This window comes from Lissotriton vulgaris, chromosome 7 (assembly GCF_964263255.1).
Source record: "Lissotriton vulgaris chromosome 7, aLisVul1.2, whole genome shotgun sequence".
NCBI lineage: Eukaryota > Metazoa > Chordata > Amphibia > Caudata > Salamandridae > Lissotriton > Lissotriton vulgaris.
Genome location: NC_141695.1, coordinates 1024728096 through 1024753795, shown reverse-complemented (window position 1 = coordinate 1024753795; position 25700 = coordinate 1024728096). Strand labels below are relative to the sequence as shown.

The window sequence follows — 25700 nt, the reverse complement described above, 5'->3', positions numbered from 1 at the left end:
AGCACGAGGTGAAAGACTGTTTAGCTTGTGCCTCTTTCCGCTCCAAAAAGACTATCCGGGACCGAAGAGCGAGGAGAACAATGGCTTAAAGATCTTCAGCTCCGATTCCGGACGACATCTTCAAGGAGGGCGTCAACGTTCCTGAACAGCGCAACGTCGACCGCAGCTCCGAAGCAGACTATTCCGAAGTCAAGGACATCACTCCAGCGGGTCGTAAGGAAGACCATCGACCCCGACCCCTCCTTGACACAGAAGGCCCCGGTCACACCCTCGCCCTCCAGCTCGGGTGCACACCGTCAAACTGCTTCTACAGCCTTACCTTCGGGCCCGGCTAAGAAGCTAACCAAGCCTTCAGGCAACTCAAGCTCTAGTCGACCTTCACACGGTGCCAGCGCACACACGGCACCGAAAAAGACAACAACCCGACATCCAAGCCATCGGCACCGAAGCACACCACTACTCCTTCCGCACCGAAACCCAGGCCGTAACCAAGCAAGCCTGCTTCAGATTCGAAGACACCACCGGAACCGAAAAAATCATCGGATCCGAAAAGGTAATCTGATCCAAAAACCGTACCAGAACCGAAAAAACACTGATCCGAAAAAAGCTTCGGAGTCGAAAGATGGCTGCCTCCCCAGTGAAAGACATAACCAAGAAATCAAACCAGGCCATCTCTGTGCACAAGACTTCCTCCACACGAAAAGATCAATCCCCTGCAGTGGATTTATCTTACCCAGACCCTGCTCAAGACTCTGGCTAAGAACCCAGTCACTGTACATCTAGTTTTGGCTCAAAAAAAGCGACCACTGGACACTCCAGCTCCGCATTCAAAGAAGGACTTGGCTACCTCTCCCTTAAGACTACCTTCCCCTTCTCTCGCCTGTACCATCACCACAGCATTCTACAGAATCCCCTATCACACCACACAGGGATGATAGCTCTGACAATATGCACCTGATCCAACAACCCCCACAGGATCCCCAGACCTCGGGGACAATTATACCACCCCAGATGTCCCTCAGGATGACATATACCCCTCAAGGCCTTCCCCACCAAAAGACACTTTAGAGTTTAACCCCTTTACTGCTAAGGCAATATTATTGCTGCCATTCACTTTCCATTGAAATCAATGGAAAGTCCATGACGAGTTACCCTTGTCATTAGCGGCGAAGAGGTTAATGAATTAATTCACTGGGCTGCACATTATCATGGGGTAGATATTTATACAGACCCTGTCGTGAGGAAGACTTCTTGATGGATACATTCGATAATGCACAACGGTCCTAATCCATCTTGCCCATGCTCAAAGGAGTGGTCAAGCATGCTCCTGAAGTTTTCAAAGACCCAGTCATAACTCGGATCATTAACCCTCGAGTAGAGAAAAAATATAAAGCTGCCCCATCAGACCCAGCATATATTAAAGGCCCAGTACCACTAGACTCACTTGTAGTTTCCAACGCACGCAAGAGAGCAAACTCACAAACATCCGGTGAGGCTGCACCACCAGATAAAGAGTCTAAGCTACTTGACGCATCAGGCAAAAGAACAGTGTCTCAAGCAGCAAACATGTGGCGTATCGCCATACACAGGCACTGCTAGCCAGATATGACAGGGCACATTACGATGAGCTAGAGTCACTAATGAGGCACCTCCCTGACAAGTACAAGGATAGAGCAAACGAGCTCATCCAGGAGGGGAAAAACATTACAAACACCTCTATTAGGTGTGCCCTTGATGTAGCAGACAAGGCCTCTAGGGCAGTTAACACCAGTGTCTTGCTACGCAGACACGCCTGGCTGCGCATATCAGGGTTCAAACCCGAGGTACAAAGCGCCATTCTTAACCAACCCTTTGACGAACACCTATTTGGACCAGAGGTAGATGTATCAGTAGAGAAAATGAAAAAAGATAAGACACCACCAAATCTATGGGTGCCTGCGTTCGCAGGCTCCCAGACATTCATTTTGTTGCTCAAACTATCTGGTGCCACCAGGGGATATACTTCAGACACAGCTTCTACCTCGTACAAAGCCCCTACACAGTCTACCTACAGTAAAAGCTACCAATGGGGTGGGTACAGTGTATTTATTTAGATCACAACAGCCCTGTACTCTTTATGAGGACAGGGTACTAAGCACACAACAAAACTCTTATGAAAATACTTTAAGTTGCACAATTTACACAAATGCCCGAGGGGCACGGAAAACCATATACTATGGAAGCGGAATGCGAAATTACTAGCAGGTAAGTACTGGACTAATAGGCTTTGGAATTGCTAGGACTACGTTACTGAACCTTCAGATTACTAGTAGAAGGCCTAGGGGACTTGGGTGCAGAGTGTGCACTCTCACGCGGGATGCGGGACAAAGTCTATGGGAGCTAGTAAAAGCAAAGTTAGTGTTCTCGGGCGAACCCGATAAGGTAGGTCGAAAACGACAGTGGATCCTGACCCTTGGATAGTGAGGCTATGCTGGGGCACCGAAATGCCGAAGTTACCTAGCCCAGGGGCTGCAGCTGCATAGGTCTGAAAAGACGTCGGGAATCCTCGTTGACGAACCAGGAGCCTGAAGAAAGAGTTGCTGGCAGGCGACCAGTGAAGATTGTTCGAAGTGATCCAAGCCTGGATCGAAGATGGATGACACCTGAAAGCAGAGGGGACCAAGTTCTTGACCACTAGCCAGTGATCAGATGGCACAAGGAGGGCACCGGATGGTAGTCACCTCGGCTAGGTGAGTGGGCGACGCTGGGCTCTGCAGTCTCACGGACCAGGAGGCGTTGTCGGCGACCAGGATGGAGGTGCGAGCTGTCCCACGATGGTTGATGCGGTCGACGTCGCTGGACCCAGGATTGGGGCAACAAGTCTTGGCAAATTCAAGCCCACGCGGTGGACTCAAAATGGCGTCCGGAGTGGACCAGGAGGGTCCTGGGTGCTCCTCTTCTGGAAGGGAGCAAGGGCCAGTCTGGAGCAACTAGACCAGCAGCGGTGATGTTGTCGGGCGTCGTCGGGAAGGCCACAAGCCAGCGGGCTAGTAGCCAGACAACGCGGTGAGCAGCAAAAAGCACAAGGGCCCCACGCAGATCTCGTGGGTGCTGGGAGGCTGGACTTCGGTGCTGGAGCTGCTCAGGGTCGGGGCTTCTCGGACCCCAAAGCACTCACCAAAGGATCCCTCGGCGGTCGTGCTGGATAGAAGTTGTGCAGTTCTGATGATGGCCTGTCCCTCGAGGTCTCGTCGCACCTACGGTTTTCAGCTTAGCTGTAGAGGTCGGTAGAGGTCAGAGGTGCCAGGGAAGCCGGGTCTCGTCGAGCTGGTCAGTCGGATTCCGGAGGAAGGACGTGCAGCAAACCGCAGAGTTCTTAGATGGTGCCTGCGGATGCAGGGTGACTACTCCTTAATCACAAGGGAGAAATCTTGAGAAGAGTCAAGAGTTCCTTTCGTGGAAAGTAGTTTCTTGATTCAAAGATGATCTAATTTGGAAGAGTCCCCGCTCCTGCCTTTATCCTAAAGAAAGGGGTGGGTACGCGACTAGGTCCTGCCCTAGGGGTGGGACCAGGAAGGGGGGTGGTTACACCCCTCTCCCATGCCGGACTTTCCCCAGGCCAGGGGCTGGTGTGCCCCTGGAACTGGTTCTAGCCGGCAGATGCGTAGTGAGCACCGGGGTGCCACTTGCAGTCACCTTCCTGTAAAGCCCTGGATACACAAAACCCTGTCTGGGATGGTGCTAGCACCGCCCCTGACAGGAAACCCTTTGTCCAAGCTCCCCTTGCTGGAAGGACTCCCAGCTGCAGGGGGTCAGACTCGTGTCTGTGGTGGCAGCATCCATTTTGTGATGCTGAGGCTTGAGTTAACTTTAACCGGGGTTCACAGTTACATACATGTCGAGTCCCTCTAGAAGGGTGGAATGCTAACCCCGTCGCCAGAATTGGCGAGGGGTTAGTATTTCAATTCGTATGACACCTTACTCGACATGTTTTGATAAAGCGATACCAAAAATAGCATTTAACCGCGAGGATTATAATGCACTTAAGAGTATATGGTATGCGTTATCATGGAACAGCTATTAGGACTTGGTTCCGCAAGCTGCAAACGGGCTCAGCTCATGCCAGAGCACCATCTCACACGATTCCAAGCACTCTGCCTTCAGGATTGTCAAGGCCTGCCATAGGAGTGACTGATAGGAATCTGTGTGTCCATTTTTTAGGGTTAGATATAGGTATACTATATCTAAAGCAAAGGGTGATTACACCTCCTTGCCCCAGCTGTCGTGCAGCCAGTTGTGTCAGATTTAGATGGCCATCCAGGGGTGGCATAATACATGCTGCAGCCCCTTGTAGGTCCTGGGTACGCCTATGCCCTGAGTTACAGGGTCTGATAAGGTGGCCCAGTACCAATTGGAAATGTACCTAAGGTACACGGAATCCATTTTAGAGAGAGCAGTAGGCCTGGGGTCCCGATTGGCAGGGTCCCAGGCCAACTAAGTCGGAAACCCAGCAAAACCCCAGGAAAAAAAAGTTGGGGCAACCATAGTCAGGTATCCACCTTCCTACAACCATCTAGATGTGAGTAAGGTGGGGATCTGCGCACCCCATCCTGAAGAAGCTTTACGCTTCGAAACATTTAGACGGACATAGGAGATGGTGTACATTGAATGCAGAAGATCTCCACTACACCCCTTTCAGCAATACTAGCACGGAGGTATTTTAAAATGATTTCTAGCCCTCACGTGCCAGGTATTTTTTCATATTCACGTACCAATTCACACCTAACCCTACCACTCACTTTAGTACTTAAACCGTCACGCACCCCACATAGTGATATCAGTGCTCCCGCGTAGCCGTTGGTTAGCAGCACACCGCATTCCGTAGAGGGATGCGAAGACCTCTATGATGAAGCATGACACTAAGGGGCCTTTTGGTGTGTGAGGGGTGTTTAAAGAACACAGAGTGCTCTCCACCATTGTTGGAACATACAAAAACCTCAACCTTGTATCCTGCTCAGGTGGATTCCTTAAGTTTATTCAAGAGTATCCCCTGGAACAGAAATCAACTTTATTTATGTATCACATAAAAAACCTATTTCCTACAGCTACCTAATGGCCAACCTCTCTTCCCTGAATTAAAAACGAATTCCGTTAAAATTGTGATTCCAGGGTCCAGCCTGGTGGCAGAGAATGACTCCAAGGTTATAAATATAGGCAAGATCACTTATTGGTAACGATATTTAAATATTTTGTGGTCATGCTCCCAGGCGCCCACTTTTATAAACCGGTGAAGATCCCATGATCTTGTGCAGCTGAATACAAGCAATTTTTATTTTTCCAGCAAAAAGATCAAGCATACTTTTCCCACTCTACATAATGCAAATCTGGACACCAAGCAAGATAGCAGCGAAAACCTAAAATGCTTTTAACCTCCTGGGTATTAAATCATAATAGATACCTCAAGGTTATGGTTTAAAAAAAAAGGCGAACAAATTACGCTACCACCATAATACTTTCATCACACAGACTGATTTAGTAACCAGCAGGTGAGGGTATGTTTATTTGTCATATTATCAAGTTCAAAAACAAGCACAAAAGTTCAGAAATACCTACAGTTTACAAAAGGGTAGGCATGCGTGTCTAAATTCAAGATAATTACACATGTATGCCATCTAGACATACCAATCTGTGATAACCAAGGATGGTAAAACAGTGCAGAATCATGGGAGGTTCAAGGAAACAGACCAGACATATTAACATATGAAACTGTGCCAACAGCTATGCCAAAGATTAGCCAAAAAGAAGGCAAATGAAATACCAAATATTTTTAAAACTGCTCTCACAACATTTACAAATCTATTTGTACTCCCATCCAAGGAACACAACGAAGGGCTAAAACAAAGGAATTGGGTAGCTAGTAATACAGTAAGGTAAAATTGTGTTTCATTCTGTGTGTAGTTTACATTTACATGGAGCAACACTGGAATTGGTAAATTCCTAGGAAATTTACTTTTAAACAGCTTTTACAGGAACAGAGGCAGAATGTTTACAAAATTCACCCATCATCCCCATGCTCTAAAGGAACAAAAATTACAGACCACTTGAGTTGCAAATGATGGTTACAAAATTGTGACACGTTACAACAGATGAAAGCTATACTAGCATGTTATTAGAAAATAAAGTACAATATCCATTAACTATTAGAATGTTTTTTAAAAAAAATAAACAATTTAAAAACAGGAATAATGTGCACCCAACTAGTGACTAATCTTTTACAGGTTTCTTTTTCTTCTGATTAGCTGCCGCTGGCTTTTCTAGTGATTTCTGTAAGAATAAACAAAACATAGTTCAGATATTTAATAGCCGATACATAGATTGCATGTTAGATACAAGAAAGCTTAATACCCAAAACTAATACGAGCACTTCATTCAAGTTGATCTTTCAACATTTAAGACTGCTCAAGCTGCTTCCACTATTCCAAATCACATCCATCCCTTCTCCACAGACAACAAAACTTAAATTATCCGACTGCATAAGTAAATCACTGTGTTCAGAATATTCCTCAGCATGGCTTTAAAATTCTGGGCCACTTTATCTTCTTTTTCTGGCCAATCCTATTCCTTCACCCCACCTCACAGATTTCTAGGGCAATGAAAAGCACAGCACTAGGGGTCAGTAGCAAATAATATTTTATTAGCAAGAGAGGACTATCATGGGGCAAGAACTCTTTTGTATGGCTGTTTAACACTTGCATTTCAGGGACTCAATTGTACCAAGGGGCTACACCAGTAATTGGGGAAACATCTCAGCCACAGATGGTGCATCTTAATTTTTAAATGCTCCATTTAGCTTATCAGCATGCATGCTTTACTTCTATGGTAATGCAGTGAGTGATCAATGGTGTTATTACATCTAATTTACAGTGGTACAGTGCATCTTGGGATTTCAAAATCTTCACCCTTCTTGAAGTATTAGCTCCTTGACTTTACTACTCCTGGAGGATAAAAAGCTGATGAAGTTATTCTTTTTAGGTGCTGGTATTGTTGGCCCAGAGGCATCCAAGCAGTAGTGCTTCGTGAACGTGTGCCTGTTGGATCACGTGGCTGCTCGGCAGATCTGATGTAGCAGCACACCAGCAAACAGGGATGTAGAGGATGACATCGCCCTGGTGGAATGAGCCCTCACTGAAGATTGTAGAGGCTTGCCTGCCTGCTGATGGCAGAAGACAATGGCTGAAAAATCAAACGTGCAATAGTTGGCTTGGTAACATGGCGCCCTTTACCCATGCTTCCGTAGGCAATGAACAGTTGATCGGACCTGCGAAAAGGGGCTGTCCTGCTGATGTAAAATTTAAGGCATCGCTTGATGTCCAAATATTGCAATCGCTGCTCTGCCGGAGATTGAGGATCGCCAAAGAAAGTCTTTAAGAAAACAGGTTCATTTAGATGGAAATCCGTAGGCACCTTCGGCAGGAAAGTTGGGTCGGAATTGGAGAAAAGGAGGTTTAACAGTTAAAGCATGAAGATCACTCACGTGACGAGATGAAGTCAGAGCAAGGAGAAGGGCTACCTTCCAGGTCAGAAACTTTAAGTCCGCCTAATGGATAGGCTCGAATGGCGCCTTCATTAGTTGGTCTAAGACGACATTGAGATGCCAAGTGGGAGGAGGATGCCGAAGAGGTGGGAACTTCCGGGACAGTCCTTTGAAAAACTGACAAATAACTCTGGAAGAGCAGAGAGAGGAGAAGCCATCCTGCCAGAAACGAGAGATTGCCGCCAAGAAAACTCTCAAAGTAGCATGGGAAAACCCAGATTGAGCCAGGTCCAAAAAGAACGGAAATAGCTGCTCCGGAATGGAATGGATAGGATGGATATTCGTAGCCACACACCAATGGCAGAACCTCTTCCATTTGAGCTTGTAAGTCTTAATGGTAGACAGAGCTCTGGCCTGAGCAAGAATGCCTCTACATTCCGGCGAGATATTTAAATGCGCAAATTCAAGGTGCTCAGGTTCCAGGCCGACAATTGTAGAGAGCAGGGGTTCGGATGGCTAATTTGATCCCTGTCCATCGTGAGGCGGTACGGTCGAGGATGGGCTCGCACTGGGGCAGAATGAGCAACTCCGCGAACCACGCCTGTTGGGGCTATCAGGGGACGATCAGGAAAATGTGGCAGGGCGGTCTCGGCATCTTCCACAGCACACGAGGCACCAACGGGATCGAAGGAAAAGTGTAGGCGAATAGATCGCACCAATTCATCAAAAGTGCATTCCCGCACGACCCGTGGTGGGGATGCCAACTTGCGTAAGATGGGTATTTCCGGTTCTCCAGTGTTGCAAAGAGATCCAGAGACGGACTACCCCATCGTCGAAAAACAAGGTCGAGAGTTGGTTGATGCAACTCCCACTCGTAGGTCGATGACGTGGACCTGCTGCTCTAAAGCATGGCCCTTTGCCATAATGTCCAGAACCCAGCGGTCCGAGGTGATGGAGGACCACTTAGAAAAGAACAGATTCGACCTCCAACATTGGGGGGGATACACAAGTCATTGACGTTTCGGAGTGGATCCTCTATACGAGGATTTTCCCCCGTAGGATTTGGACAACTGCTGTCGGGAGGACTGCATAATTTGGCAACTTAAAAAAAGTTTTGTCATAACTGAGTAAATGACGAACCTCTCAAAGTTAACCACTCCTCTTGGGGTAACAGTTCAACCTCTTGTTTACATTAGAGTGGCTTATTCACTGAAGGACACAGCCCGCCCCCTGGGTCCTACCCCAGCTCCAGTCCCATGGAGCACCCTGACTCATGGCTCCACCTCCTTCTCTTTGTTCAGGCTCACTCCTTGTTCAGCTGGCTTAAATGTCCAGGGAGGCATCAGATCCGTCCTGGCTCTGACACTCCTTACCGCTCATCCAGTTACTGAGGCCTCTTAGGCTAGCTGCCACAGGGCAGCATGGTTCCTACAGACACCAACCTAGAACCTACAGTCTGGTCTGAAAAGGAAGGCACTCGCTGCAGGGTTAGGGCTGCTCCTGGTGTGAAGAGGATGACTGTGGGGATGGTATGGGTGAGCATCAGGAGAGTCAGAAGAAAGGAGGGGACAAGTCCTACCCCTTCTAAATAGAACAAAAAGTGACCATGTTTGAAGCCCGTGCAGCTATTCTTTTACCTGACGCGTCAATTACTTTGGATTCCTCGTCAGGTGGGGTGCTTCGCCAGAGTTTGAGAATTAGCCCTCTTCCTAGCATTGGACACAACTAATGAGTCTAGTGGTAGGTGTCCTTTAATATAGGCTGGATCTGTGGGTGCGGGTCTATATTTTTTCCCAATTCTGGGGTTCAATATTCTGGTGCGTACAGGGTCTTTAAATACCTCTGGAGCATGTTTGATTACCCCCTTAATCATAGGAAGAATTTGAGCAGACCGCGGAGACTGCTCAAAGGTTTCTAATAGAAAATCTTCCTCAAGGTCGCCTGAATGCATAGAGACTGCAGCTCTGTTTAACAGATGACCAAAACCAATGGTATCTTCTGGAGGGGAAGGTTTTGATGGGTATGGCTCAGGAATGTCAGGCACATTTTGGGGGTTTGTAAGGTCCCACATAGACATTAATACACCCTCCTGTACAGGATATGAACCAGGTTCCTCTATATCGTCCCCTCCCCCCCAAATAATATTCCTCATCATTCTGCTGAGGCGAATGTGATTATGGAGAATGGGCAGGAGAGATTTGAGGTGATGTGTGAGGAAGAACAGGAGAAGAGGGAGGTATAGGAAAGGAAGGGTTCATAGAGGTTGCACAGTCCTTTTTCTCAGCAGGAACCACAGGTGTGGGAGGTGCATCTGCTGGTCTCGAGAGGCGTAGCACCTACATGACCTGTGTTTGGGTCTATGTATATCTTCTTTTGTCGAGGATCTGGTCGAAAAAGTTCTTCCTCTTGTATAACCTTCTTGGGCGTTGATTTTTTCGGTGCCGGCAGAGGTGGTTTGCTTTCTTTAGCCTGGGTAGTAGTTATAACGTCCTGTAGTTTTCGGAGCCGAAGGTGCAGTTTTCGGCTTCGTAGACATGTTCGAGGATTTGGGCACCTCAAAATCAGGCTTTGTGGTTTTTGGCACCGAAGGTGTATTAGTGGACGGCTTCGGAGCGAATGCTTCTTTCGGTTTCGATACCGGAACAGTCTTCGGTTTAAGTACTATTTTTGTCTTCGGCACCGAAGGGTGTTTTGGCTTCGGTGCCGAGGCATCTTTATTTTTCCGTGCCGATGGAAGAGGCTTGCTCGGTGTCGAGGCACTGGAAGGCGTAGTTAATTTCGGAGCAGAGCTTGAAGGCGGGGCTTTCGAAGTAGGTGTTCCGTCGTGACTGGGCCCCTTGGGCGGTGTGCTGACCTTTGCCTTCTGTTTGGGCAGTGTATGTGGTGCAGGGACAGTAGTACGCGCTGACCCGATGGAATGGAGTCATCTGAATCGTCTGCCTCCGATACGATCTGGAGATCCGGTGAGTATTCTTCGGGAAAGAGCGGAACGTCGAAGATATCTTCTGGTGCTGGAGCTGATCTCTTCATCTCGTGTCGACTGGCCCTCCGATCCCAGATAGTTTTCTTCGATCGGAATTATGCACAAGCTGTGCAGGTCGTCTCGTCGTGTTCTGGCGATAGACAGAGGTTGCAGACCTCGTGGTGGTCGGAATGTGGAAACTTTGCTGGACATACCGGGTGTAGGAAGGTACCTCCTGACTATGGTTGCCCCCAACTTTTTGCCCTGTGTTTTAGCTGGTTTTTGACATAGTCGACCTGGGGCCCTGCCAATCAGGACCCCAGGCCTACTTCTCTCTCTGAAAATGGATTCCATGTGCCCTAGGTGCATTTCCAATTGGTACTGGGCCACCCTATCAGACCCTGTAACTCAGGGCATGGGTGTACCCAGGGCTGCCAGGGGCTGCAGCATGTATTATGCCACCCCTGGCTGGCCTCCTAAATTTGACACAACTGGCTGCATGACAGCTGGGGCAAAGTCGTGTAATCACCCTTTGCTGTAGGTGTAGTATACCTATACCTAACCCTAAAATGGACACACAGATTCCTATCAGTCACTCCTATGGCAGGCCTTGACAATCCTGAAGGCAGAGTGCTTGGAATCGTGTGAGATGGTTGTAGGAAGGTACCTCCTGACTATGGTTGCCCCCAACTTTTTGCCCTGTGTTTTAGCTGGTTTTTGACATAGTCGACCTGGGATCCTGCCAATCAGGACCCCAGGCCTACTGCTCTCTCTTTAAAATGGATTCCATGTACCCTAGGTACATTTCCAATTGGTACTGGGCCACCCTATCAGACCCTGTAACTCAGGGCATGGGTGTACCCAGGGCTGCCAGGGGCTGCAGCATGTATTATGCCACCCCTGGCTGGCCTCCTAAATTTGACACAACTGGCTGCATGACAGCTGGGGCAAAGTCGTGTAATCACCCTTTGCTGTAGGTGTAGTATACCTATACCTAACCCTAAAATGGACACACAGATTCCTATCAGTCACTCCTATGGCAGGCCTTAACAATCCTGAAGGCAGAGTGCTTGGAATCGTGTGAGATGGTGCTCTGGCATGAGCTGAGCCTGTCTGCAGCTTGCGGAATCAAGTCCTAATAGCTGTTCCATGATATCGCATACCATATACTCTTAAGTGCATTATAATCCTCGCGGTTAAATGCTATCTTTGGTATTGCTTTATCAAAACATGTCGAGTAAGGTGTCATACGAATTGGAATACTAACCCCTCGCCAATTCTGGCGACGGGGTTAGCATTCCACCCTTCTAGAGGGACACGACATGTATGTAACTGTGAACCCCGGTTAAAGTTAACTGAAGCCTCAGCTCCACAAAATGGATGCTGCCACCACAGACACGAGTCTGACCCCCTGCAGCTGGGAGTCCTTCCAGCGAGGGGAGCCTGGACAAAGGGTTTCCTGTCAGGGGCGGTGCTAGCACCGTCCCAGACATGGTTTTGTGTATCCTGGGTAGGCAGGGCTTTACAGGAAGGTGACTGCTGAGTGGCACCCCGGTGCTCACTACGCATAGGCCGGTCTGAACCAGTTCCAGGGGCACACCAGCCCCTGGCCTGGGGAAGTCCGGCATGGCTGAGGGGTGTAACCACCCCCTGTAGGAGAGTAGGGTCTGCAATCCTATGATCACCCAGATTTTTTTGCTTTTGTTTCACTGGTTTACGACTTTTCTCTGGCTGTGGGCCTGCCAATCAGACCCACAGCCTGGCTGTTCTCTTTCTAAATCACCTCATGTACCCTAGGTGCATCTACCAATTGGTACTGGGCCACCTTATCAGACCCTGTAACTCAGGGCATAGGTGTACCCAGGGCTGCCAGGGGCTGCAGCACGTATTGTGCCACCCCTGGCTGGCCTCCTAAATTTGACACAACTGGCTGCATGACAGCTGGGGCAAAGTCGTGTAATCACCCTTTGCTGTAGGTGTAGTATACCTATACCTAACCCTAAAATGGACACACAGATTCCTATCAGTCACTCCTATGGCAGGCCTTGACAATCCTGAAGGCAGAGTGCTTGGAATCGTGTGAGATGGTGCTCTGGCATGAGCTGAGCCTGTCTGCAGCTTGCGGAATCAAGTCCTAATAGCTGTTCCATGATATCGCATACCATATACTCTTAAGTGCATTATAATCCTCGCGGTTAAATGCTATCTTTGGTATTGCTTTATCAAAACATGTCGAGTAAGGTGTCATACGAATTGGAATACTAACCCCTCGCCAATTCTGGCGACGGGGTTAGCATTCCACCCTTCTAGAGGGACACGACATGTATGTAACTGTGAACCCCGGTTAAAGTTAACTGAAGCCTCAGCTCCACAAAATGGATGCTGCCACCACGGACACGAGTCTGACCCCCTGCAGCTGGGAGTCCTTCCAGCGAGGGGAGCCTGGACAAAGGGTTTCCTGTCAGGGGCGGTGCTAGCACCGTCCCAGACATGGTTTTGTGTATCCTGGGTAGGCAGGGCTTTACAGGAAGGTGACTGCTGAGTGGCACCCCGGTGCTCACTACGCATAGGCCGGTCTGAACCAGTTCCAGGGGCACACCAGCCCCTGGCCTGGGGAAGTCCGGCATGGCTGAGGGGTGTAACCACCCCCCACCTAGTCCCACCCATAGGCAGGACCTAGTCACCGGGTCAGCCCCCTTTTTTAGTATAAAGATGGGAGCGGGCCCCCTGTTAAAATTAGATCATCTTTGGAATCAAGATACCACTTTCTTCGAAAGGACTTCACGATTTCTTCTTCAAGATTCTCCCTTGTGGCTAAGGAGTAGTCACCCTGCATCCGCAGGCACCATCCTAAAGAACACTGCGGTCTGCTGCAAGTCCTTCATCACGAATCCGACGACCCAGCTCGACGAGACCCGGCTTCCCTGGCCCCTCTGACCTCTACTCACCTCTACAGCCCAGCTGAGAACCGTGAGTGCGACGAGACCTCAAGGGACCGACGATCGCCAAGACTGCACGACATCTTTACTGCAAGCCCACCGTGTCCTCCACTGGTGAGTGCTTTGGGGTCCGAGAAGCCCCGACCCTGCGCAGCTCCAGCACCCAAGATCAGCCCCCCTGCATCTCCACGATCTGCGTGGGGCCCTTCTGCTGTTTGCTGTGCACCGCGTTGTTTGGCTACTAGCCGGCTGGCTTGTGGCCCTCTGAACGACGCCCAACGACTTCACGACTGCTGGTCTGGTTGCTCCAGGCTGGCCTTTGCTTCCTTCTTCAAGAGAGGCACCCCGGACCCTCCTGGTCCACTCCAGACGCCATTTTAGGTCCACCGCGTGGGCTTGAATTTGCCAAGGCTTTGTTGCCCAATCCTGGGTCCAGCGACGCCGACAGCTTCTATCTTCGTGGGACAGCTCGATCCTCCATCCTGGTCGCCGACAACGCCTCCTGGTCCGTGAGATCTTCGAGTCAAGCGTCACCCACTCACCTAGTCGAGGTGGCTACCATCCGGTGCCCTCCTGGTGCCCACTGACTACTGGCTAGTAGTCTCGAACTTGGTCCCCTCTGCTTTCAGGTGTCATCTATCTTCAAGATCCAGGCTTGGATCCGACTGAACTTTCTTCACTGGTCACCGGCCAGCATCTTTTCTTCCGGCTCCTGGTCCGTCTACGAGGATTCCCGACGTCTTTTCAGACCTATGCAGCTGCAGCCCCTGGGCTAGGTAACTTCGGCATTTCGGTGCCCCAGCATAGCCTCACTATCCAAGGGTCAGAATCTACTTTCGTTTTCTCCCTACCAGGTCGGGTTCGCCCGAGAACACTAACTTTCTAATTCCTAGCTACCATAGACTTTTGTCCCGCATCTCGCGTGAGAGTGCACACACTGCACCCGAGTCCCCTAGGCCTCCTAGACATAATCTAACGATTCCCTAGTCAAGTCCTAGCGATTCCAAAAGCTATTAGTACTGTACTTACCTGCTAGGAATTTCGCATTCCACTTTCAGAGTATATGGTTTTCCGTGCCCCTCGGGCATTTGTATATACTGTGCTAACTTAAGTATTTTTGTAAGAGTTTTGGTTTGTGCTTAGTACCCTGTCCTCATAAAGAGTACAGGGCTGTTGTGATCTTTAAATAAATAACTGTTTATTCTCATAACACTTGTGTGGTGTCCTTTCACTTGGTATTCAAGGGGTATATGTGTGGTAAACAGCTGGCTTAACACGCCCTCTCGAGTCTTTAGCCTTAGACTGCTCGTATCCATGCTACTAGGATAGCTGGTCTATAAGGTTGACTTGCAACCAATCATCAATAAGGGTTGCTGGACTGATACATAGTGTTCACTAGAATAGTGAGCACTGCATATCAGGCCACCTTCTCACATTGGTGAGCAGCGGTTGGGATTTGAGCTTGCTGTTGTTTTACCACACGTATCCTAAGAATATCTTGTTGAAAGATCACATAAGTACTGTTAGGTACACATAACTAAAGCTTAGAATACTCTGAGTTCTACTGAACCAGCTGTTGTAGCTCCTCAAGGCTTAGCACACCTTGGCTGCAACTCTTAGCAAGGGATCAGTAGGTAAACACATAGTGTAGGTAGGTGCATCACTTACACCACACTAGAAACAGTATGTCGGACAAAGGAGGAAACACTGAGGTTCCCCTTGTGTCAGTTGACCCTCCACAGGTCATCCCTTCAAGATATACTGCGCTTAGCTTCCATGAGTTACGACAAGTGTGTACCTCTAGGAAGATTAAGCAGGGGTCTAACCCCACAACTGCCTTTCTGATTGGTCTCTTAGAGACTCATGATGCAAGGAGGGCTGGTAACCCAGACCCTTCTAATTCAGATGGCAACATGCCCTCCTTACAGGGTCCCTTTGATGCCCAGGACCATCCTCTTCAGGAAGCAGATGATGCTGATGATGAGGATGATGATTTGGTATCAGGGGATGAGGCAGAAAAGGAACAGGTAGAAGTCAGCAGACTAACCAGGTCCAACTTAAGCAGACATGAGATGGGCACTAGGGGACCCTTGGGGCCACTCTCAGGTCAGCTTAACATTGGGAATGGACGAGATAGATCTCTATCAAGAGGCTCTATCAGATCCCTTCATACCAATGGCTCTCAACGTTCCTCTCAAAGGGGAATGACATCTCCCCAGAGGAGAATGTATGAAGCTAAGGAAAAGGCAGCCAATCTGAGGATTGAAAGGGAAGAACTTGCCCTGGCCAAAGAGAGGCTTGCCTTTGCTAGAGAGCAACAATTGAGTGGGACAGTCCCCACTGGTGGCAGCATTGTACCTAGCAATAGGGAAAGGAGTTTTGATACAAAACACCTTGGTAAGATAGTGCCCCCCTTTAAACAAGGGGATGACATCCACAAATGGATTACTGCTTTGGAGAGGGCCTGCACTGTGCAAGGTGTTCCCCCAAGTCAGTGGGCAGCTATCTTGTGGCTCTCCTTTGAGGGTAAAGGAAGAGACAAGCTCCTCACCACAAGGGTGGAGGATGCTAATGATTACCAAGTCTTGAAAAATGCACTGGTTGATGGGTTTGGCCTAACCACTGAGCAGTACAGGGTGCTGTTCAGGGATACCCAGAAAACTCAGTCTCAAGATTGGGCTGACTTTGTAGATTGTGCCACTAAGGCTTTTGAGGGCTGGTTGCTGGGCAGTAAGGTTACTGATTATAAAGGATTGTACAATTTGATGATGAGAGAGCAAATTTTAAACAATTGTCAGAACCAGTTGTTGCATCAGCATCTTGTTGACTCAGATCTGACCTCTCCCCAAGAATTGGGAAAGAAGGCAGACAGATGGGTTAGAACAAGAGTTAAACAGAACCAGAATCAAGGTGGTCAGAAGAAAGCAGACCAGAAGGGTAAGGATTCGAAAGGGGAACAAAATGACCAGAAGTCTTCGACAGGTCCCCAACAACCCAAAGAGGGTGGGGGTCAGGCTCCCCAAAAGAAGAAAGAAGGCCAATCTAAAAGGTGGTGCCAATACTGCAAAAGTAAAACTCACTGGTTTAGTGAGTGCACCAAGAAAGGAGGAGGGCAGACTCCTGCCACTGCAGCCCCTAAGGCACCTGTGCCCCCTAGTACAGCCAGCAGTGGTAGTGCACCTCCCAAGGGTTTAGTAGGGTTAACCCTGGGTTCTGAGGGGAGTGACAACTTAGTTGGCACCCTCACTCAGGCTGTCCTTGTCAGTACAGGGGATATGGATATGTCCCCTGACATAAGTCCCAATACTTTGGGCAAATACAGACAGACACCTTTTATTAATGGAAAAATGGCTCAGGCCTATAGGGACACTTGTGCCAGTGTCACAATGGTGACACCTAGCTTTGTGGACCCTGGACAGATCATGCCAGGTACAGAATTCCTGGTGACCAATGCAAGCAATGTCACTACCAATCATAGTATGGCAATTGTAGCTTTCTCCTGGGGAGGGGTAACTGGCCAAAAGAAGGTTGTAGTTAGTTCAGACCTCCCAGTGGATTGTTTGTTGGGCAATGATTTGGAGTCATCACAATGGTCAGAAGTGGAGCAGAGGACTCATCTGGAAATGTTAGGTTTGCCAGCACATGTGTTTGCTGTGACTAGGTCACAGGCCAGAAGATGCCCCACTGAACAGGTGCTGGATCCTGGAACAATGGACCAGACACCTTCCAAGAAAAAGAGCAGTAGGGTTAAGGCTGTGCCTCCCCCCTTGCCCCAGGTTGTGGATCAAGTCTCAGAGGAGGCTGACCTGCAGGAATTGAGGGAAACTGAGCCTAGAGAGTTTGAACTTGATCAAGTTGAATTCTTGGGTTCAGGGGGACCCTCAAGGGAAGACCTGGGGAAGGACCAGTTAGGCTGCCCTTCTCTTGAACCCCTCAGACAGCAGGCTGCTGCTGAGGCTGCTGGGAACGCCACAGGTACCCACAAGGTATACTGGGAAGATGGACTCCTGTACACTGAGTCAAGAGACCCCAAGCCTGGCATGACCAGGAGGCTGGTTGTACCCTTGTCTCAGAGAGGTTTCCTACTTACCTTGGCCCATGAGATTCCCTTAGCAGGACACTTAGGCCAGACAAAGACTTGGGACAGGCTTGTCTCACACTTTCACTGGCCTCACATGAATGAGGATACCAAGGAGTTTTGTCGCTCCTGTGTCACTTGCCAAGCCAGTGGTAAGTCAGGTGGCACAACAAAGGCCCCCCTTATACCAATGCCTGTGGTGGGGGTGCCCTTTGAAAGAGTGGGGATTGACATTGTTGGTCCAATGGAACCCCAGACAGCATCAGGGCACAAGTTTATACTGGTGGTAGTGGATCATGCCACCAGGTATCCTGAAGCTATTCCACTTAGGACCACCACAGCCCCTGTGGTGGCAAGGGCCCTAGTTGGAGTGTTCTCCAGAGTGGGCTTCCCTAAGGAGGTTGTCTCTGACAGAGGTGCAAACTTCATGTCAAGCTATTTAACTGCTATGTGGAAGGAGTGTGGTGTCAATTACAAATTCACTACACCCTATCACCCACAATGCAATGGGCTTGTTGAAAGGTTCAACAGGACCCTAAAAGGGATGATTCATGGACTACCTGAAACACTCAGGCGTAGATGGGATGTCCTGATGCCCTGCCTTCTGTTTGCTTACAGAGAGGTCCCACAAAAGGGGGTTGGCTACAGCCCTTTTGAACTTTTGTATGGGCATCCTGTGAGAGGCCCCTTGTGTCTGGTGAAGGAAGGATGGGAGAGACCTCTCAAAAAGCCTGCAACCAACATAATGGACTATGTACTTGGTCTCCGCTCCAGGATGGCTGAGTATATGGAGAAGGCATCAGAAAACCTTAAGGCCAGTCAAGAACTTCAAAAAGCTTGGCATGACCAAAAGGCTGTCCTGACTGTTTATCAGCCTGGACAGAAGGTGTGGGTGCTGGAGCCAGTGGCCCCAGCAGCACTCAAAGACAAATGGTCTGGGCCCCACACAATCCTTGAGCAAAAGGGAGAGGTCACCTACCTGGTGGACCTTGGAACTCCCAGGAGTCCCCATAGGGTACTCCATGTCAACAGGCTCAAAGCATATGTCGACAGGAAGGACATGAGCTTGCTCATGGCCATAGATGAGGGACAGGAGGAAGAGAGTGACCCTCTCCCAGACCTGCTCACTCAGAATCCTGATGATGGGTCAGTAGATGGTGTTGTCTTTTGTGGCAGCCTCTCTGAACATCAGCAGAAAGACTGTAAACAGGTTCTTCAGTCTTTCAGACGTATGTTCTCTCTGACACCCAGTCAGACCAATTGGTGCACCCATGAGGTTGACACTGGTGACAGCCTGCCAGTCAAGAGTAAAATCTACAGGCAGCCTGATCATGTTAGAGATTGCATAAAAACTGAAGTGCAGAAAATGTTGGAATTGGGAGTCATTGAACCCTCAGATAGCCCTTGGGCTAGTCCAGTAGTTCTAGTGCCAAAGCCTCACACCCAAGATGGTAAGAGAGAGATGAGGTTTTGCGTAGACTACAGGGGTCTCAATGCAGTCACTAAGACTGATGCCCATCCAATACCAAGGGCAGATGAACTTATAGATAGATTGGCTTCTGCCAACTACTTAAGTACATTTGACTTAACAGCTGGGTATTGGCAAATCAGGTTAGCTGAGGATGCCAAGCCCAAAACAGCATTTTCAACCCCTGGTGGGCATTATCAATTTGTGGTAATGCCCTTTGGTCTGAAAAATGCACCTGCCACCTTCCAAAGGTTGGTGAATCAAGTCCTTACTGGGCTGGATGACTTCTGTGCAGCATATCTAGATGATATTGCTGTCTTTAGCTCCACCTGGGAGGATCACCTGGTCCACCTGAGGAAAGTGTTAGAGGCTCTGCAAGCAGCAGGCCTCACTATCAAGGCCACCAAGTGCCAGATAGGGCAGACACAGGTTGTATACCTGGGCCACCTTGTAGGTGGAGGCCAGGTTCAGCCACTGGAGAGCAAAATACAGTCAATCAGGGACTGGGCTCCTCCAACCACCCAGACTCAGGTTCGAGCTTTCTTGGGCCTGACTGGATACTACAGAAAATTTGTCAGGAACTATGGTTCCATTGTGACACCATTAAATGAACTGACAAGTAAAAAAATGCCAAAAAAGGTTCAGTGGACAGCAGGCTGTCAAAAAGCATTCGATGACCTAAAGCAGGCCATGTGCACAGCACCTATCCTTAAGAGTCCAGACTACTCCAAACCATTCATTGTCCAAACAGATGCTTCTGAGTTGGGTGTGGGAGCTGTTCTTTCTCAACTGAATTTTGATGGTCAGGATCAGCCCATTGCTTTTATAAGCAGAAGGCTGACCCCCAGAGAGAAGAATTGGTCAGCTATTGAGAGGGAGGCCTTTGCTGTGGTTTGGGCCCTGAAGAAGCTGAGGCCATACTTGTTTGGCACTCACTTCAAGATTCAGACCGACCATAAGCCCCTCTTGTGGCTAAATCAGATGAAGGGTGAAAACCCCAAACTGCTTAGGTGGTCCATTTCCCTACAGGGGATGGACTTTACAGTGGAACATAGACCTGGTACTGATCATGGCAATGCCGATGGGCTCTCCAGATATTTCCACTTAGAACAAGAAGACTCACCTGGTCAAGGTTAGCTTATTGTCCCAAAGTTTGGGGGGGGGTCATGTAGGAGAGTAGGGTCTGCAATCCTATGATCACCCAGATTTTTTTGCTTTTGTTTCACTGGTTTACGACTTTTCTCTGGCTGTGGGCCTGCCAATCAGACCCACAGCCTGGCTGTTCTCTTTCTAAATCACCTCATGTACCCTAGGTGCATCTACCAATTGGTACTGGGCCACCTTATCAGACCCTGTAACTCAGGGCATAGGTGTACCCAGGGCTGCCAGGGGCTGCAGCACGTATTGTGCCACCCCTGGCTGGCCTCCTAAATTTGACACAACTGGCTGCATGACAGCTGGGGCAAAGTCGTGTAATCACCCTTTGCTGTAGGTGTAGTATACCTATACCTAACCCTAAAATGGACACACAGATTCCTATCAGTCACTCCTATGGCAGGCCTTGACAATCCTGAAGGCAGAGTGCTTGGAATCGTGTGAGATGGTGCTCTGGCATGAGCTGAGCCTGTCTGCAGCTTGCGGAATCAAGTCCTAATAGCTGTTCCATGATATCGCATACCATATACTCTTAAGTGCATTATAATCCTCGCGGTTAAATGCTATCTTTGGTATTGCTTTATCAAAACATGTCGAGTAAGGTGTCATACGAATTGGAATACTAACCCCTCGCCAATTCTGGCGACGGGGTTAGCATTCCACCCTTCTAGAGGGACACGACATGTATGTAACTGTGAACCCCGGTTAAAGTTAACTGAAGCCTCAGCTCCACAAAATGGATGCTGCCACCACGGACACGAGTCTGACCCCCTGCAGCTGGGAGTCCTTCCAGCGAGGGGAGCCTGGACAAAGGGTTTCCTGTCAGGGGCGGTGCTAGCACCGTCCCAGACATGGTTTTGTGTATCCTGGGTAGGCAGGGCTTTACAGGAAGGTGACTGCTGAGTGGCACCCCGGTGCTCACTACGCATAGGCCGGTCTGAACCAGTTCCAGGGGCACACCAGCCCCTGGCCTGGGGAAGTCCGGCATGGCTGAGGGGTGTAACCACCCCCCACCTAGTCCCACCCATAGGCAGGACCTAGTCACCGGGTCAGCCCCCTTTTTTAGTATAAAGATGGGAGCGGGCCCCCTGTTAAAATTAGATCATCTTTGGAATCAAGATACCACTTTCTTCGAAAGGACTTCACGATTTCTTCTTCAAGATTCTCCCTTGTGGCTAAGGAGTAGTCACCCTGCATCCGCAGGCACCATCCTAAAGAACACTGCGGTCTGCTGCAAGTCCTTCATCACGAATCCGACGACCCAGCTCGACGAGACCCGGCTTCCCTGGCCCCTCTGACCTCTACTCACCTCTACAGCCCAGCTGAGAACCGTGAGTGCGACGAGACCTCAAGGGACCGACGATCGCCAAGACTGCACGACATCTTTACTGCAAGCCCACCGTGTCCTCCACTGGTGAGTGCTTTGGGGTCCGAGAAGCCCCGACCCTGCGCAGCTCCAGCACCCAAGATCAGCCCCCCTGCATCTCCACGATCTGCGTGGGGCCCTTCTGCTGTTTGCTGTGCACCGCGTTGTTTGGCTACTAGCCGGCTGGCTTGTGGCCCTCTGAACGACGCCCAACGACTTCACGACTGCTGGTCTGGTTGCTCCAGGCTGGCCTTTGCTTCCTTCTTCAAGAGAGGCACCCCGGACCCTCCTGGTCCACTCCAGACGCCATTTTAGGTCCACCGCGTGGGCTTGAATTTGCCAAGGCTTTGTTGCCCAATCCTGGGTCCAGCGACGCCGACAGCTTCTATCTTCGTGGGACAGCTCGATCCTCCATCCTGGTCGCCGACAACGCCTCCTGGTCCGTGAGATCTTCGAGTCAAGCGTCACCCACTCACCTAGTCGAGGTGGCTACCATCCGGTGCCCTCCTGGTGCCCACTGACTACTGGCTAGTAGTCTCGAACTTGGTCCCCTCTGCTTTCAGGTGTCATCTATCTTCAAGATCCAGGCTTGGATCCGACTGAACTTTCTTCACTGGTCACCGGCCAGCATCTTTTCTTCCGGCTCCTGGTCCGTCTACGAGGATTCCCGACGTCTTTTCAGACCTATGCAGCTGCAGCCCCTGGGCTAGGTAACTTCGGCATTTCGGTGCCCCAGCATAGCCTCACTATCCAAGGGTCAGAATCTACTTTCGTTTTCTCCCTACCAGGTCGGGTTCGCCCGAGAACACTAACTTTCTAATTCCTAGCTACCATAGACTTTTGTCCCGCATCTCGCGTGAGAGTGCACACACTGCACCCGAGTCCCCTAGGCCTCCTAGACATAATCTAACGATTCCCTAGTCAAGTCCTAGCGATTCCAAAAGCTATTAGTACTGTACTTACCTGCTAGGAATTTCGCATTCCACTTTCAGAGTATATGGTTTTCCGTGCCCCTCGGGCATTTGTATATACTGTGCTAACTTAAGTATTTTTGTAAGAGTTTTGGTTTGTGCTTAGTACCCTGTCCTCATAAAGAGTACAGGGCTGTTGTGATCTTTAAATAAATAACTGTTTATTCTCATAACACTTGTGTGGTGTCCTTTCACTTGGTATTCAAGGGGTATATGTGTGGTAAACAGCTGGCTTAACACGCCCTCTCGAGTCTTTAGCCTTAGACTGCTCGTATCCATGCTACTAGGATAGCTGGTCTATAAGGTTGACTTGCAACCAATCATCAATAAGGGTTGCTGGACTGATACATAGTGTTCACTAGAATAGTGAGCACTGCATATCAGGCCACCTTCTCACACCCCCCACCTAGTCCCACCCATAGGCAGGACCTAGTCACCGGGTCAGCCCCCTTTTTTAGTATAAAGATGGGAGCGGGCCCCCTGTTAAAATTAGATCATCTTTGGAATCAAGATACCACTTTCTTCGAAAGGACTTCACGATTTCTTCTTCAAGATTCTCCCTTGTGGCTAAGGAGTAGTCACCCTGCATCCGCAGGCACCATCCTAAAGAACACTGCGGTCTGCTGCAAGTCCTTCATCACGAATCCGACGACCCAGCTCGACGAGACCCGGCTTCCCTGGCACCTCTGACCTCTACTCACCTCTACAGCCAAGCTGAGAACCGTGAGTGCGACGAGACCTCGAGGGACCGACGATCGCCAAGACTGCACGACATCTTTACTGCAAGCCCACCGTGTCCTCCACTGGTGAGTGCTTTGGGGTCCGAGAAGCCCCGACCCTGCGCAGCTCCAGCACCTAAGGTCAGCCTCCCTGCATCTCCACGATCGGCGTGGGGCCCTTCTGCTGTTTGCTGTGCACCGCGTTGTCTGGCTACTAGCCGGCTGGCTTGTGGCCTTCCGAACGACGCCCGACAACAACTCTTCTGCTGGTCTGGTTGCTCCAGGCTGGCCCTTGCTTCCTTTTTCAAGAGAGGCACCCCGGACCCTCCTGGTCCACTCCAGACGCCATTTTAGGTCCACCGCGTGGGCTTGAATTTGCCAAGGCTTTGTTGCCCAATCCTGGGTCCAGCGACGCCGACAGCTTCTATCTTCGTGGGACAGCTCGATCCTCCATCCTGGTCGCCGACAACGCCTCCTGGTCCGTGAGATCTTCGAGTCAAGCGTCACCCACTCACCTTGTCGAGGTGGCTACCATCCGGTGCCCTCCTGGTGCCCACTGACTACTGGCTAGTAGTCTCGAACTTGGTCCCCTCTGCTTTCAGGTGTCATCTATCTTCGAGATCCAGGCTTGGATCCAACTGAACTTTCTTCACTGGTCACCGGCCAGCATCTTTTCTTCCGGCTCCTGGTCCGTCTACGAGGATTCCCGACGTCTCTTCAGACCTATGCAGCTGCAGCCCCTGGGCTAGGTAACCTCGGCATTTCGGTGCCCCAGCATAGCCTCACTATCCAAGGGTCAGAATCTACTCTCGTTTTCTCCCTACCAGGTCGGGTTCGCCCGAGAACACTAACTTTCTATTTCCTAGCTACCATAGACTTTTGTCCGCATCTCGCGTGAGAGTGCACACACTGCACCCGAGTCCCCTAGGCCTCCTAGTCGTAATCTAACGATTCCCTAGTCAAGTCCTAGCGATTCCAAAAGCTATTAGTACTGTACTTACCTGCTAGGAATTTCACATTCCACTTTTAGAGTATATGGTTTTCCGTGCCCCTCGGGCATTTGTATATACTGTGCTAACTTAAGTATTTTTGTAAGAGTTTTGGTTTGTGCTTAGTACCCTGTCCTCATAAAGAGTACAGGGCTGTTGTGATCTTTAATAAATAACTGTTTATTTTCATAACACTTGTGTGGTGTCCTTTCACTGGGTATTCAAGGGGTATATGTGTGGTAAACAGCTGGCTTAACACGCCCTCTCGAGTCTTTAGCCTTAGACTGCTCGTATCCATGCTACTAGGATAGCTGGTCTATAAGGTTGACTTACAACCAATCATCAATAAGGGTTGCTGGACTGATACATAGTGGGCACTAGAATAGTGACCACTGCATATCAGGCCACCTTCTCACATTGGTGAGCAGCGGTTGGGATTTGAGCTTGCTGTCGTTTTACCACACGTATCCTAAGAATATCTTGTTGAAAGATCACATAAGTACTGTTAGGTACATATAACTAAAGCTTAGAATACTCTGAGTTCTACTGAACCAGCTGTTGTAGCTCCTCAAGGCCTAGCACACCTTGGCTGCAACTCTTAGCAAGGGATCAGTAGGTAAACACATAGTGTAGGTAGGTGCATCACTTACACCACACTAGAATCAGCATGTCAGACAAAGGAGGAAACTCTGAGTATCCCCTTGTGTCAGTGGACCCTCCACAGGTCCTTACTTCAAAATATGCTGCTCTTAGCTTCCATGAGATGAGACAAGTGTGTACTCTCAGGAAACTAAAACAGGGGTCTAACCCCACCACTTCCTTTCTGATTGGTCTCTTAGAGGCTTATGATGCCAGTAGGGCTGGTAACCCAGACCCTTCTAATCCAGAAGGAAGTTTGCCCTCCTTACAGGGACCCTTTGATAGCCAGGACCATCCCCTCCAGGAAGCAGATGATGCTGAGGATGAGGATGATGACCAGTTGTCAGGGGGTGAGGCAGATAAGGGACAGGTAGAAGTCAGAAGACTAACCAGGTCCAACTTAAGCAGACATGAGATTGGTACTGGGGGACCCCTGGGGCCACTCTCAGGTCAGCTTAACATTGGGAATGGACGAGTTAGGTCTCTATCAAGAGGCTCCAACAGATCCTTTCGAACCAATGGCTCTCTCAACTCTTCTCACAGAGGGATGTCTTCCCCTAAGAGGAGAGTGTATGAAGCTGAAGAAAGGGCAGTCAAACTGAGGATTGAAAGGGAAGAACTTGCCCTGGCCAAAGAGAGACTTGCCCTTGCTAGAGAGCAAGAATTATGTGGGCTACAGCCCACTGGTGGCAGCAATAAACCTAGCAATAGGGAAAGGAGTTTTGATACAAAGCACCTGAATAAGATAGTGCCCCCCTTTAAAGAAGGGGATGACATCCACAAATGGATTACTGCTTTGGAGAGAGCCTGCACTGTGCAGGGTGTTCCCCAAAGTCAGTGGGCAGCTATCTTGTGGCTCTCCTTTGATGGTAAAGGTAGAGATAAGCTCCTCACCACAAGG

General features: G+C 49.6%; 1 protein-coding gene across 2 annotated transcripts in view; it reads right to left on the bottom strand.

Moving 5' to 3' along the window:
• Nucleotides 1-5489: 5489 nt before the first annotated feature.
• MATR3 (matrin 3) overlaps nucleotides 5490-25700 on the bottom strand; it is a 220219-nt gene continuing 200008 nt past the window's right edge. For both annotated transcript variants that reach the window (XM_086931450.1, XM_086931449.1), the window contains one exon: nucleotides 5490-6303. In XM_086931450.1, coding sequence (XP_086787576.1) covers nucleotides 6244-6303 — 60 coding nt within the window. In that variant the 3' untranslated portion in view covers nucleotides 5490-6243. The remainder of the gene's footprint in view (nucleotides 6304-25700) is intronic.